The sequence below is a fragment of the Colletotrichum abscissum genome (genome assembly GCF_030869225.1).
Source record: "Colletotrichum abscissum strain IMI 504890 chromosome Unknown Scaffold_18.1, whole genome shotgun sequence".
Taxonomy (NCBI): Eukaryota; Fungi; Ascomycota; class Sordariomycetes; order Glomerellales; family Glomerellaceae; genus Colletotrichum; species Colletotrichum abscissum.
Genome location: NW_026850076.1, coordinates 642,929 through 655,993, shown reverse-complemented (window position 1 = coordinate 655,993; position 13,065 = coordinate 642,929). Strand labels below are relative to the sequence as shown.

The window sequence follows — 13,065 nt, the reverse complement described above, 5'->3', positions numbered from 1 at the left end:
GCCGGGGACGACGCAATGCGAGCCTCCACCGGTGCTTTTTACATTAATTGCACAACCTGCCGTCGACAAAATCTCCCCTTTCCACACACGCCAAGGGCACGAGTCAACAGCAATACTTCTTCCCCCTTTCCCTCTGTTCGACCCAGCCTCTGCAATAATGTCGTCGAACTTTGGAAATTTCATGAAGAATGGCTGGCACCCCGAGAAACCGGGCACCACCTTCAAGGGCCAAGTGGTATGTCACCGGGCGGGCCTCTCTGCAACTGCCACGGGAAACTGACCAGACACACGACAGAACGGCCTCTTGGGAAGGAAAACGGAGAGCGACAGAGAGGAGCGCGTCGCCAGACCCCTATCGTCCCTCACAGATCCCTCAACCTTTGCACCGCCGCCGAAGCGTGTCCCGGGAACAATCGCACCCCCGCCCCCGCCATCACGTTCCAACGCAGCATCGCCTGGCGTACCACCGCCGCCGTACGACGACTCGAACCGATACCAGCAGCAACACGAGGAAGGTGTGGAGGAAGAAGCGGCACCGCCCAAGCCGTGGCGCACAGATACCACAGGCCTCTCAACCGCCCATCTGCCGCCCCCGCCGGGAAGAAAGGATGGCGCCGACGGACGGACGCCGGTGCCGGGTCAAGCCGGTGCCGCACGGCCGCCGCCCCCGAGCTTACCACCGAGACTGCCGCCCAGAACACCCTCCGCTTCGTCGGTAGCTAGGCCGGCATCGCCCGCATCAGCACCACCACCGGCGTCAAGCAGCGGCGGCGGATACCTGAACCAGAACGCGATGAACAGACTAGGAGCAGCAGGCGTATCTGTATCCGCACTAGGCATCGGAAAGTCCGCGCCCGCACCACCGGTCCGATCAAACGCCAGCAGCCCCGCGCCACCTCCCCGGGCCGGAGCCTTCTCACCGCCGCCGCCTCCGCCTACCACCAGCAGCAGCGCCAGCGGGGGCGGTCACATGAGCGAGTTGCAAAATAGATTCGCCAAGCTGGGCAAATCCGCCGTCACCAACCATCAGTCCTCCACCCCGCCGCCGACAGAAGGCACCACGACAGAGCAGAAGCAAGCCGCGCTGCGCACCGCAGCCGACTTTCACAAGAACCCGTCATCAGTCTCCGTCTCGGACGCCCGGTCCGCCGCGTCGACGTTTAACAACTTTCGTCAGCGGCACGGCGAGCAGGTCAAGTCCGGGTATCAGAGCGCCAACAACTTTAACCAGAAATACGGCATCACGGAAAAGGCGGGAAACTATGCCGGAAAGGCAAAGAGCTTCTACAACGACCAGGTCGGGCAGAAGCAGCAGGCCGGGGCTAATGCGGACACTACTACGACCACGGCACCTAGTCCGGCGCCGAGCCCGCTGTCACCTCCGCCTGGGCTGGTGAGCGCAGTCGGAAAGAAGAAGCCGCCTCCGCCGCCGCCTCCAAAGAAGAAGCCACAGCTGGCTGGAGCACCGGCACCACCGCCGGCGCCTTCGCCTCGAGACGACGATGATGCACCTCCTCCGATCCCCTTGGCAACCAAGCCGACGTTTTGAGCTGGGCAGGCTTTTTGGGGTGGTGTTGGTGGTGGATGAAGCTGGCTGGTGGGCATCACGTACGATTCCGAGGCTGAGTTGGTGCATGCATTTTCCTCTGCAGTCGGCCAATGCATTCTGCGGCGTTTTGTTAATGGTCGGACTACCTCACGCTGCGGGGTAGTATCAAAATAGAAATCGAACCACTTTGTGGGAGCATCATTCAACTTTCAAGTGTTCATATAAAATGAAGCTCGTCGAGCAAGTGTATAGGGCAATAAAGTTGTTTCGTTCATATGATCATAAGCACGGCCGACGCCGGGTGTGCGCTTTTTATTTTTTTTGCTTGCTACGGGGGCTTTTGAAGGGATATATGCCAAAGCAGATGGGTGGTACGCTATAGCAAAGGTGTTTTTCTTGTAAGACGTCAAATTCTTCGGTCTCCAAAACAAACACCGATAAAATCTCGAGAAAAAACAACAGAGAAAGAACTCATTCCGTGTCGAGATTTAAACCTTCATGCCCTCGAGGCCGTGCTGCCAGACGATGATGTAGGGGGTGACACCATCCTCGCGGTAGTTGAGGAGGACGACCCTGTCCACAGGTTAGCATCATTTGGGCGGGTCTGACGAGGGAGGTCTTGGGGTGGGAGGTTTTGCTTACATTCCATCGGGGTTCATCGACTCGCCAGTGTAGAACTCGAAGTCCTTGAAGTTGGGAAGGAGGGTCTCCTTGACGTACTTCTGGGCACCCTTCTCGAAGGCGGTGATCTTCTCGGCGGGGGCGTTCTTCTCCTGAAGGGCAGTCTTGACAGTCTTCATGTAGCCTAATTGCGAAGCTTGTCAGTACACCAATAATGCCTTTATTTATACATGAGATGGTTTCACACACCCTTGAGGTAGCCGAGGAAGCTCTTCTTGTCGAACTGGGTGGACTGGAGGCGGAAAGAGTGGACAATGTTGTTGACCTTGATCTCGGCGTCCTCAGTACCCTCGTCAGCCTCCTCGGCGGAGGCGTTGGCGCCGGTGTCTGTGCAAAAGTCGCTTCTGTCAGAATGTTGTTTTTTCTAATGTATGTTTCGATGTGCTTGGGAAGCGCGCGGGGTAAGCGCCCAGCGGGGAGGGGTGATGTGGGCGGATGGGTGGTTCACGAACCGACGCTGACGGCGCCCTCGGTGATCATGGCGCAGTCGGCCTCGAAGACAATGCCATCGATGTCCTTGAGGTCGTAGGAGTCCGAGATGATCTCGTCTCCGGTAATGATGTCCTGTATCGCAGTTGTTCGGTCAGCATATTGAAAATAATCCTCATCTTCAAAACATCAACATTTTTTCAAACCCCCCGGCCGTCCAATGGCGGGGGATTTCCGAAGGAGGGGTAAAAACAGCTATGCCTGGCTGCACAAGTCGTCCACAGTCCTCGAGAGAAGTGGTCTGGCAATGATAAAATAGACGTACCTTGTAGATAATCATCTTGGCGGTTTGTCTGAGGTGTCGAGGAGGTGAGGTATTGGCGAGACGGGAAGTTTGTTGTCTGGGTCTGGAGAAGTAGGAGGAACGAGCAGAAAGGAGGGGGGTTGCTTTTGAAGGGCGAAAAGTGTTCGCAAAATTGGCAAGTGGGAGGGACTGTGTTTGGTGGGGTTTTCTGAGCTAGTCTTGATATGGGTTGGCGGCAAAAAAAGCCAGGCGGGTTCCTGTATCCGTACTCGAAAGCTGTTAGTGCTCAAGCCTTTGATCACCGCTAGATCCCTAACATCGTGGCGGGTTGCCCGAAGGGCGAGAACACTGAAGGTGCGGGACCTGAAGAGATATCAACCCGATGAGGTTCGCCTTTCAAGGTATCCTGCGACAGTATGGTATTTTACCATTTTTTTTTCCATCTGTATCTCATCATTCAGGTGAAGATTAGTGAAGCAATTAATCTCACTGGGCTTCAGATGCAATGAGCATCTTAAAGCCTGTGGCATTTTCTCAGCTAAGACTGGATGATCTGGGGCATGTGGTGTTGATTTTGGCGAGGTGAACTGGATGTCTTACCTAAGCCGTGGATGGAATCGAGCCCTTGACGGCGCCGCTGCCGCTGAAGGGCCTTTTACGATACCCACCGCAGGTCGTGGCTTAATGGGATTGAAGCTGGGATAGCCTCAACTACGTTCTGCGGCTGGTCGAGAGCGGTGAGCCCAGCCCAGACTCACACCAACTAGTTCTTCTGGGTCACATGAACACTCCTGACGTGTAACATCGTCTGGTGTTTTATGACAAGCCCGACACATGGATTGGGAGTGAGATGGCATTCATGATCAGGGACCGCCCTTGAGACAAAACAATGAAGTTGATCCTCCTTTGTCAGCACTCCTCGTCACCTTTCATCATCCTCTCATTCTTCACTCGTCCTTCTTGTTGTTTTGGTCTCACTGATAGGCTTTCTGTACTGCTGTTGAATCATCTGGAAAAAAAAAAAGGGGGGGGGGCGCTTATTCGAGCCATAGTGGGCGCATCATGCTCGTGAAATTGCCTTACGGTTTTACCTAAGCCCCCTCTCTTGGAGACAACACCATCTGGCGCTTGGCACTCGATCGCATCGCGGTAACACGGGCTTACTTAAGCTACCGAAGCGTCCGCGTGTTTACGGCATCGACAGGGGAGGGCCCGGTGGCCTGACACGGCAGCGTAGCAAGCCGCACATGGTTAAAGAGGTGATGACAGCATGGGCAAGCCCGCAGAGCCCGCCGCAATTTACGCGACCAAACCCGTGACGGGTACTCGAGGCAAGTCCGTCCGTGATGAGAAGAGTTTGAATTGCAGGCCCACGAAGAAGATTTGATACAAGAAAGGCATCGCGTTTGACGTATTGTTGACGATTCACTAACCGGATACCGCGGCCGTGGATATAGACTATTACCACAATGGTAGTCAGGTACAACTGACCAGGTCGAAAGGCCGAGGAGACAAGTGAACAGTTGTGGTTCGATCTGTGGCAAAAGCCGGGAGACGGTCGAAAGGCAAGAGGCCCGCGCCTTTTCACAAGCGAGATTGATAAAAGCGCATCATTCCTGGGCCTGGGAACCCGGCGCGGCGACGCCTGCGTAAGGATACCTACCTTAGTACCTAGAGTACGGATATTTGCAAGAGATCTACTACTGCGTGCTCCGTAGAGGGAGAAAAAATTGCCCCGTCGTCGCCGCTAATCAGACTCAACTGGGTATCCGTACAATCCACAGACCAAAGGTACCCAGATAAACTCCATTTGTACCTGCTATCAGGCGCATTGAAGCACCGCATGCACCGGGCGCGCAAGTCACTCCAGTCAGCGAATACTTGCAACATTTTGGGCGCATTGCGAACAAGGGCCAATGCTAGTCCAAGCTAGTGAAACCTCGAACCAACTCGCCACCAGTCTCCCGACGTCCTCTTACTCACTACCAAACTACCTACTACGCATACTACTAATTACAGCTCGCCCTGCTGCTGCTGCTGCTCTGCTCCGTCTCAGCCCTGTGCTGTGCTTCGCTCTCTGCTTTGACATCCTCCACCCTCCATCCACCCACCTACCTGCCACAGGCAACCCCCAAGGATTGGCATCTCATATATCCAACTTCCGTCCGCTCCTTACAAACCGCCTCACCCGCCACACGAACCCGTCATTCCCTACTTTATTCTTTCAATCTGCGTTCCTCCGATTCTTCGCCTTGAGACGCACGCGAGCATACATCTCAATCCTCCTCTGACCGACGCAATCGCTAATCCCACCACATCCGAACCGACCGAGCAAACGAGAGAAACCGCCGAACCCGAAAACCCGCCATGGTGAACGAAACCATCCCACCCACGATGGCGGCAAACTTCACGTCGACCGTCGGCGACCTCCCGCCTCTGCCGGAATTTACCCTCAAGCCCTATGCCGACCTCATTCCCGGCCTGCCCGACGTCTACCTGCGCATCTTCCTGCCCATCGTCGTCTACTGGATTCTGTCCCTCTTCTTCCACGTCATTGACGTCTACGATGTCTGGCCGCAGTACCGCCTGCACACCCCCGAAGAGATCACCAAGCGCAACCACGTTTCCCGCTACGAGGTCGCCCGCGACGTCCTCCTCCAGCAGCTCATCCAGGTCGGCATGTCCGTCTTCCTCGAGTACATTGACGAGGAGCAATTCACGGGCAAGGAGAACTATGACGTCGCCGTCTGGGCCACCCGCGTCCGCGTCGCCCAGCGCGCCCTGCCCACCATCCTCGGCCTGCTCGGCCTCAACGCCGCTTCCCTCGCAAAGAACATGTCCGCAACGCACCCCTTCATTGCCGGTGCGCTCGCCGGCGGTCACTACCCCTTCCTCACTACCGAGCTCGACGGATCACACGCCGTCGTCCCCGTCTTCGCCGCCTGGGAACTGCTCGTCGCAAAGGCAATTTACTGGCTCGTCATTCCTGGATTCCAGCTCTTCGCCGCCATCTCTATCCTTGACACATGGCAGTACTTCCTCCACCGTCTTATGCACGTAAACAAGTGGATGTACAGTGAGTTATGACCCAAATCCTCCCCCGACCTCTCGGGACTCCGACTCGGCCGAATGGCTCCCGGGGTATTTCGGCGCAAAGGTGGCAAACAGCTCAACTAACACAACAACCTCCTAGCGACATTCCACTCGAGACATCACCGTCTCTACGTCCCCTACGCCTATGGAGCCCTCTACAACCACCCGTTTGAGGGCTTCCTGCTCGACACCCTCGGCGCGGGCATTGGCTTCCTCCTCACCGGCATGAGCGCGAGGCAGGGACTTCTGTTCTTCTGCCTGTCCACCGTCAAGACCGTCGACGACCACTGCGGCTACGCGCTGCCCTGGGACCCCCTCCAGCACATCACGAGCAACAACGCCGCCTACCACGACATCCACCACCAGACGTGGGGCATCAAGACCAACTTCTCTCAGCCCTTCTTCATCTTCTGGGACCGCGCCCTCGACACGCGGTACAAGGGCGACAGGCAAAACCGGTTGCTGGCGTCAAAGGGCAAGGGAGCCGCGGTGGCGGCCAAGTCCGAATAAAAGGGCCCCTCGGCGATATGAAATCACAACAAAACAAAACACATATAATACAACTTGCTCCCTTTTTTCGATTCTGTAAAACAACCCAACTTGCCCCGATACCACAATGCCAAAACAGTCAGAAAAGAGAAAGAAGAAAAAAGTCGAGACCGGTTTCTGGATTCGCACATACAATACCTGTGGGAAGGAGAAGCCTGGTTCTTGCACGCAGTAACACAACAAGCCACCACTTTATACAATTAACTACAATTAGGGATAGCATTGGGAATGAGGCGTTTTCTTTTCATATCATGTCGAAACAATGGCACACGTTCGATTAAAGGGTTGAGGAGCAGGTCGTCCTTTTTTTCTGTTTCCTGTTTCAAGTATTGTGACCAACGAAGAGAAAGACTGGCCTGGGAATTTGTATTTTTTTTGTTCTTCTCAACTGTACACACACTCGCAAGCATGTGAGGTTTACTGTTTACACCCCCCCTTTTTTAAACAAGGCTTTTGGGGCTTTCAAGGCTTGTGTCCGCCCGCCGATATCCTTTGAGATGGGGAGGGAAATTGTAAGGGCAACGAAGAATAGGAGGAGCTGGGGAGGGTGAGGGATGAGGGAAGAGGAGGGGGGACGAAACACACAAAGATAACCCGGTTACAACCACATTGACTAATGGAAAGACTATAATAATTCCTTATCCTCGTTCCTAGGGGGTTTAGATGATGAATCCCTTGAGATCTTTCATGCTCTCATCTCTGAAGCGCGTACTCAGCAACCTTTTTCCGTAGACGCAGCATATGTCTTGACAAGGTGAGATTTGCATACACCATATCTCAGTTGAATTTGCGTCCATATGTTGTGTTTTGTTACCCAGAGAAGCAAAAGAGTTAACCGCAGGACGTTTCCTAGCGGTTCCATGTCACTACGGGGATATTCATCCTCCTCTCACATACCTTAGGTACACATCCCGAACATGTAAGCGACAGCACCACTCTATAATTGTCGACGTGCGGCGTCTCAAACGTAGATGCAGATGGGACACAGGTACCTTATGTATAGGTAGTCAGATGCAGGACGCTGGAACTATTCGACATTTCGTACATATTACATATAACCCGCAGGCAGCAGCAGCATCAGCTTTGCAGCATGCAGTCACAGAATAGGTACTATCGATGTGTTTGTAGTCCATCGGAGTTGGAGAGACACGTAACTTCCGAACGAGGGGTGATTCGGTTCTCGGTCATCCGAACGCTGGGGGCATTATTTCTCTAGCTGTCTGTCTTGAGGCCTGCTTAACACTGCTTACGCTGTTTGCCTGTTTGCTTGTCTCTACTGCTGCTGCACTAGACGACCCCTGATTTGACTTGGATCTGTATCTTCCTGATTGAGCGTGCAGATTCGCCCCCTTGGTTGATGAGTTACCCATGGCATGAATACTCTCTACCAGTTTACTTCACGTGGATTCCCACGGGCCTTGAAGTTACAATCCTTCATAGGCTCCAGAATACTCGTAGGTTCTCCACGGGAAGCAGCGTCCGTTGCAGACGACGGCCGAACGGGTATGACTGTGCCTTTGACACCCCATCATTGGAGTGCCGAGATGGGCAGCCTTGAGTGGCGAGCAAGTTACCACAAGTGACGCCATTGTGGGCGGCTTCTCTCCTTTTTTATACATTTTGGTTACTAGTAAATCTGGCGACAGGGCGATGTAGCTTTTGGGATCCTTCACCTGAGGTTAGGTACCTCGCTGCACTTACATGGCGGGCCTCGAGATCACAGGAAGGTCGTGGGTCCGAGCCGGCTTTCTCTCCCAACTTTTTTCTTCACATTTTTTCAGAATGGACTGGTGTTCCTCTCTAATCATAATGTTTAATGAACATTGCGTCAAAACATATGACTCCTCGCCAAGTTGCAACTCCATATCGTCCTACGATCACGACGGCTAACATTGTACCTTGCTTTGCATGAAGAATAGTCTCTCATTGCACCGCCACGCCTGGATCAGGATCATCCGACAATCTGTTTCCTCCTGGTAACCTGGAAGGATTCTACCCGTTCGTGCAATGATATTTGGAAACAAAACAGAACAACTCACAATAAAACGGGATGCGCGCACATACACACATGCGCACACGCGCGCGCACATTGAAACGGGCGGCGAACTGGAGACACCAGACCGTGCCACGAAACAAAGGCATGGGAGACACCCGGGAGACTATCTCTCCCACTCACTCTGCACTCGAACTCAGTGCGCGTTTGGAAAAAAGACCATTCTTTTTTGTCATGATCACAACGACCTCCGTGCTTTTCCAGTGGAAACCCCAAAGAACGGCCAGTGGAGGGAGGCCTCATTGAGGCAGGTTGAGCCTGATTGTTTGATTGATTTGACACTTGACAAGTTCGGGGACGCGGAGTTCGAACGGGTCAGGGCCTCGGGGAGTCGGCGCCGCAAGCTGGATGGATATCGTGGGGAACAATGCTGATCTTTCGAGTTGGGTTCACTCACACGTACCGCAATAGGCGGAATGGATATAGCCGTGCTTGTTACTCCCTGCTTGCCTGAGGTGAGCAATTACGAGATAACATCTGGCGTCTGGTACGACTGCAAATGGCTTCGTCCGGTACCACGCAATAGCAGGTCCACGGCTGCGAGGTAGTACACACAACTGCGCTTCTTCGAGCCACAATTGCAAGTTCGAGTTGGAGCGCTAAGGGTCGGGAAGTTTGAGTTAATTGTTACCCACTCCTGAAAACCAACGGCCACAGCATTGCTTCGGCGTTGCTTTTCTTGAGACATCCCACTGCAGTGTGGATACTCTCGTGATATTGAATGTCTTACAACACACTCGTTCAGGAGAACCAGGAGATTGGGTGTGAACAAGGGTTCATTCCACTCTGGCTTTGGGATGGACCCTTAACGGCTGTTGGCTTCCAGACGTTACCTCGAGGGAGGCACGACAGCCAATGAACTGTTCGGCACCCGACGGCCCCCGGAGTTCTTAGTTTTCGACTGCGACGCTGTGCCTCAGCCAGGACCTATGTGGCAAACTCCAATCTTCAGACATGACAGTTCGTTTGAGTCGGGGAGAAGCTTAGACAACCAGCGGGTGATGGGTCTGGAGAGGTCGAATGCAGTACAGACGAACTGAGGACGGCGACAAACATGTTTCCTGTGACGTGGATAGAATGGATCCGAGTCGTGAAAAAAAATACTAAAGCACCAGGCCGTGGCCGCGCGCACAGTCGGCTTCTACCGCTTTGTTTGAGAATTGCAAAACAAACGTAGCTGTCGAGTCAAGTTGAGACGAGTATGGAGTCGGCCGTAACCGTTAAGCTAGGACCATCGAAACCTTGCAGTCTTTGCAGAGCGCGGAACCGAGGGGAGGATGCAGTCTGCCGGCCGAGTCTGCTATTCCCTAACACCGATTACGAAGTCGTCGCTCAGTTCGAGATTAGAGTTGTTGGGCAACCACAACTGTTTGAGGCATCGCCGATTCTGCACGAGACAGGTCGGCGGCGGTCTGGGAGTCGCTCATCACGAGGTCTCGACTCGGCGCCGCGTCGCATGAAGAAAGCATACGAGCGTAAATCGTGGTGGGTAGCCATGCTCAAGCCTTTGACGCCAGCTCGAGAATATCGAGCTTGCAAAGAGTACGACTTCAAGACGCAAGCAGGTAGATTGCGCGGCACCGCGGGCATCCGGGACGTGAGATTTAGGTAGCCAAGTCATTCCGATCCATCTTGAAAGAGCTGCTGCCCGCCCTGTGTGATGCAACCATTGCATTTGCTGCCGTCCTCTAGCCAACGGCTAGATGATGCGCCATTCGTGTACGACCAAAGTCTCCCGTTCCACCGGTACCAGAGGCGACGCTAGATCTGTGGCAGGAGGTATCTAACGCGAAGCTATGCAATGTCAACGCTGTGGAGAGGCGAGGAAGCGTTTGGCATTGCAGGTCTGCTGACGGCCGCGAGAGAGAGCTGCACAACACCACAAAGGAATAAATGCAGGGTTTCTGCATCTAGTTCCTTGCGCTAGTGCCCTTCGGTGGCCGCAGCTACCTCCCCACAGCGGAGACATACCGCTTTCAATGGCTTGAACGCCTGTCACGATCCGGTCTGTATGTATGTAGTATCATTGGTGGTGGTGGAGTGGATAGTAATGTTCCGTCGACGGACTCCAGTTCGGCGCAGGTCCGATCTGGATTGGCGGGTTCCCGATTCATTTCGATGGTCGAGAAGCGATAGCCATGGCCGTTGACCTAGCTTGGGTGAATTCAGCTGCGACGGAAGCAACTAGGGCCGGGAACGCCAACAAGCTATTGGCACCAAGCCGCAGGATACTATCTACCAGCCGGTCATCTGTGAGAGAGTGAGACATTGGCGGTCAAAGGCAGCTGGACTCGGATGGAAATGGCGATTGCACCGGAACCAGTCGGCCGTGATTTGCATATCTCGACGGACGGCCATCGAGGTGTGACGCCGAATGGGACCCTGCATCGGGGCAACGGACAATACGGTTGTGCCCTGGGTTGCTGCATTGCTGCGTGTCCGGGTTGAGGTGGTATTTTGGCCCTTGGGGATCATGTCTAGACTGTTGTCAACTTGGATCAAATCAGTAACACTGGTTAGCTGGGGGCTGCCACGACGGCGACACCACAAGAGGATCGGCCTGACGATGAGACCCGGGATACGATTGAATGACAGGCACGTCATTGAGGAGACGTCGTGGTCGGTGGCATCATGTGAGGCTTGCTTTTCATGCTGAAATGCAGCACGGATGTCGCGGAGATTCCACGACGGCGTGCTGTTGTGTTTGTAGTGTATCGTGTGGTGTGCTGTGGAGCACTGAAGTGAGGTCACTGGTGAAATTGGCAGTGTAGGAGTCGGGTGGGCTTCGTCCAATGTCCTCGAGAGGTACATCTGGGGTCGGGAAGCATTGGTAATGAAACCAGGTATTGGCTGGGGTACACGATACACCGCACATGCGGATACAGCCAATTTGATCGATCGAGGTGTGCCGCCTGGGTGCCGTGCCTGCTGACGAATGTGTAGTGTTTGATCGCCCGCGGCGCTTCTCTCAGCATCATATTGGATGTCTGATCTGTACTTTTCAGTACGGAGTATAGCATATATCAAGTCGGATAACGGCAGGTTGTGACGGGCGACCAACAGGGAGGGCGCGGTCTCGGAGTCTTGGGCGTAGAGGCCGACGGAGGTCGGCGTGGGGCTTTCTCGCCGTCCACAGTACCGGGAGACCGAAACTGATTGGCTCCGGGGCTGACACGGTTCACCCGCTGAGCGTTGTCGTGGAAGGAGAGGACTGGGTGATGAGTGGTGACTGCCCAGTATGACGAGTGGTGTGCTCGGGGAATAGACACGGGGGATTTGGAAGGAAGGAAGGAATACACGAAACACAAACCCAAACTGGCATCATCATCGTCGTGCTGTACCTGCCTTCTTCCACGTAGAGTAAGGTAGAGGCAGAAGGAAGGCGTGCCTGCCACCACACCTACCTACTTCTTGTACGTGCTTACTACCTAAGGTAGGTAGGTAGACTTTTCAGGATGACTGACGCTCCGCGATAGTTGTTTCTCAAAGGGGAAGACGAATGCGCCAAACGAGACAGGAACGGATGCCTCTGCTCTTTCCGTTTTCCCGTCTGCTTGTCACGGTCGACGTTTTGAGGCAAGAAAGGCGCACGCAAGGTGCTTCGCTCTGACGGTTTCCAGGCTGCATCCTGCAGGTACAGAACGGTGTACGTAGTATGTCATACGCACAAGCACATGCACAAATCATCAACTATCCAGGTACTGCGTCTAAGGTACACAGAGCTCTCTTCTCTGACCTTTGGTTGCCGTCAGCCGTCTCAAATGCAAATGGCTTGGCCATCTTTCGGCCGCCTCAAGTCTCGAGTCTCGACTTCACCTTGCCCTGTCACCTTGCGCCGCAAATAGAGAGATACAAAGATACCCAAACCAACACTTGGCTACGCCACGAACCAACAGCCAACCGCCGTCTTTTTCTGCTTGCGGTCCTGAGACGGTCCCAACGTCACCTTGATCAAATCGACCTTCAGGGCTCCAGTCTCCAGGGCTCCAGTCAAAAAGTCACCTTCAAGGTTGTTTCCTCGCAGCTTTCTGGCCAATCCCCACTGCACGGTACCTTACAATAACGGACCTTAATTAAAGCACATCGTCCAATAGATCCTCCCGCACGGCAACATCCCCCTGCTCCTGCACCCGGCACTCAACCTCGAACAAGGAGTCAAGCTCAACCCACATGGCCTGTCGAGCCTTTGCTAGCCCTGGCCATAGTAGCCCGCTGCATGAACTGCTACGCAGTACGGAGTACAGAGTACGGACACTCGCCTTTGCTCTTCAGGCCTCGCGAGGGCTTCAGCAGCCTCTGCCACGCTACCAACTGCGTCAGGAAAGGCCCGTCTACTTTGGTGTGCAAAGTTGGAACGCCACGATTCTCCTGCCTACGTCGCCCAACGCCGCTGTCGCCGCCTCATCT

At 54.3% G+C, this 13,065-nt stretch overlaps 6 protein-coding genes across 6 annotated transcripts; 3 read left to right on the top strand and 3 right to left on the bottom strand.

The window, feature by feature from the left end:
* Positions 1–157: 157 nt before the first annotated feature.
* CABS01_08214 (uncharacterized protein) lies at positions 158–1,549 on the top strand (the record flags this gene model as incomplete). Its single annotated transcript, XM_060541576.1, has 2 exons — positions 158–235; positions 296–1,549. The coding sequence occupies 2 exons, from the start codon at positions 158–160 to the stop codon at positions 1,547–1,549; spliced, it is 1,332 nt and encodes a 443-aa protein (XP_060402380.1).
* Positions 1,550–2,037: 488 nt separating this feature from the next.
* Positions 2,038–2,999, bottom strand: CABS01_08213 (translationally-controlled tumor protein; the record flags this gene model as incomplete). The annotated part of the gene is made up of 5 exons (XM_060541575.1): positions 2,038–2,122; positions 2,192–2,354; positions 2,420–2,557; positions 2,683–2,794; positions 2,985–2,999. The coding sequence occupies 5 exons, from the start codon at positions 2,997–2,999 to the stop codon at positions 2,038–2,040; spliced, it is 513 nt and encodes a 170-aa protein (XP_060402379.1).
* Positions 3,000–4,233: 1,234 nt separating this feature from the next.
* CABS01_08212 (uncharacterized protein) lies at positions 4,234–4,616 on the top strand (the record flags this gene model as incomplete). The annotated part of the gene is made up of 2 exons (XM_060541574.1): positions 4,234–4,318; positions 4,444–4,616. 2 exons carry the CDS (start codon positions 4,234–4,236, stop codon positions 4,614–4,616), a joined length of 258 nt encoding a protein of 85 aa, XP_060402378.1.
* An 18-nt stretch (positions 4,617–4,634) lies between these two features.
* Positions 4,635–4,808, bottom strand: CABS01_08211 (uncharacterized protein; the record flags this gene model as incomplete). The annotated part of the gene is made up of 1 exon (XM_060541573.1): positions 4,635–4,808. The coding sequence occupies one exon, from the start codon at positions 4,806–4,808 to the stop codon at positions 4,635–4,637; it is 174 nt and encodes a 57-aa protein (XP_060402377.1).
* A 522-nt stretch (positions 4,809–5,330) lies between these two features.
* On the top strand, positions 5,331–6,566 carry CABS01_08210 (fatty acid hydroxylase superfamily protein; the record flags this gene model as incomplete). Its single annotated transcript, XM_060541572.1, has 2 exons — positions 5,331–6,039; positions 6,157–6,566. The coding sequence occupies 2 exons, from the start codon at positions 5,331–5,333 to the stop codon at positions 6,564–6,566; spliced, it is 1,119 nt and encodes a 372-aa protein (XP_060402376.1).
* A 4,202-nt stretch (positions 6,567–10,768) lies between these two features.
* CABS01_08209 (uncharacterized protein) lies at positions 10,769–12,830 on the bottom strand (the record flags this gene model as incomplete). The annotated part of the gene is made up of 4 exons (XM_060541571.1): positions 10,769–10,889; positions 10,973–11,869; positions 12,549–12,700; positions 12,765–12,830. The coding sequence occupies 4 exons, from the start codon at positions 12,828–12,830 to the stop codon at positions 10,769–10,771; spliced, it is 1,236 nt and encodes a 411-aa protein (XP_060402375.1).
* Between the last annotated feature and the right edge of the window lie 235 nt (positions 12,831–13,065).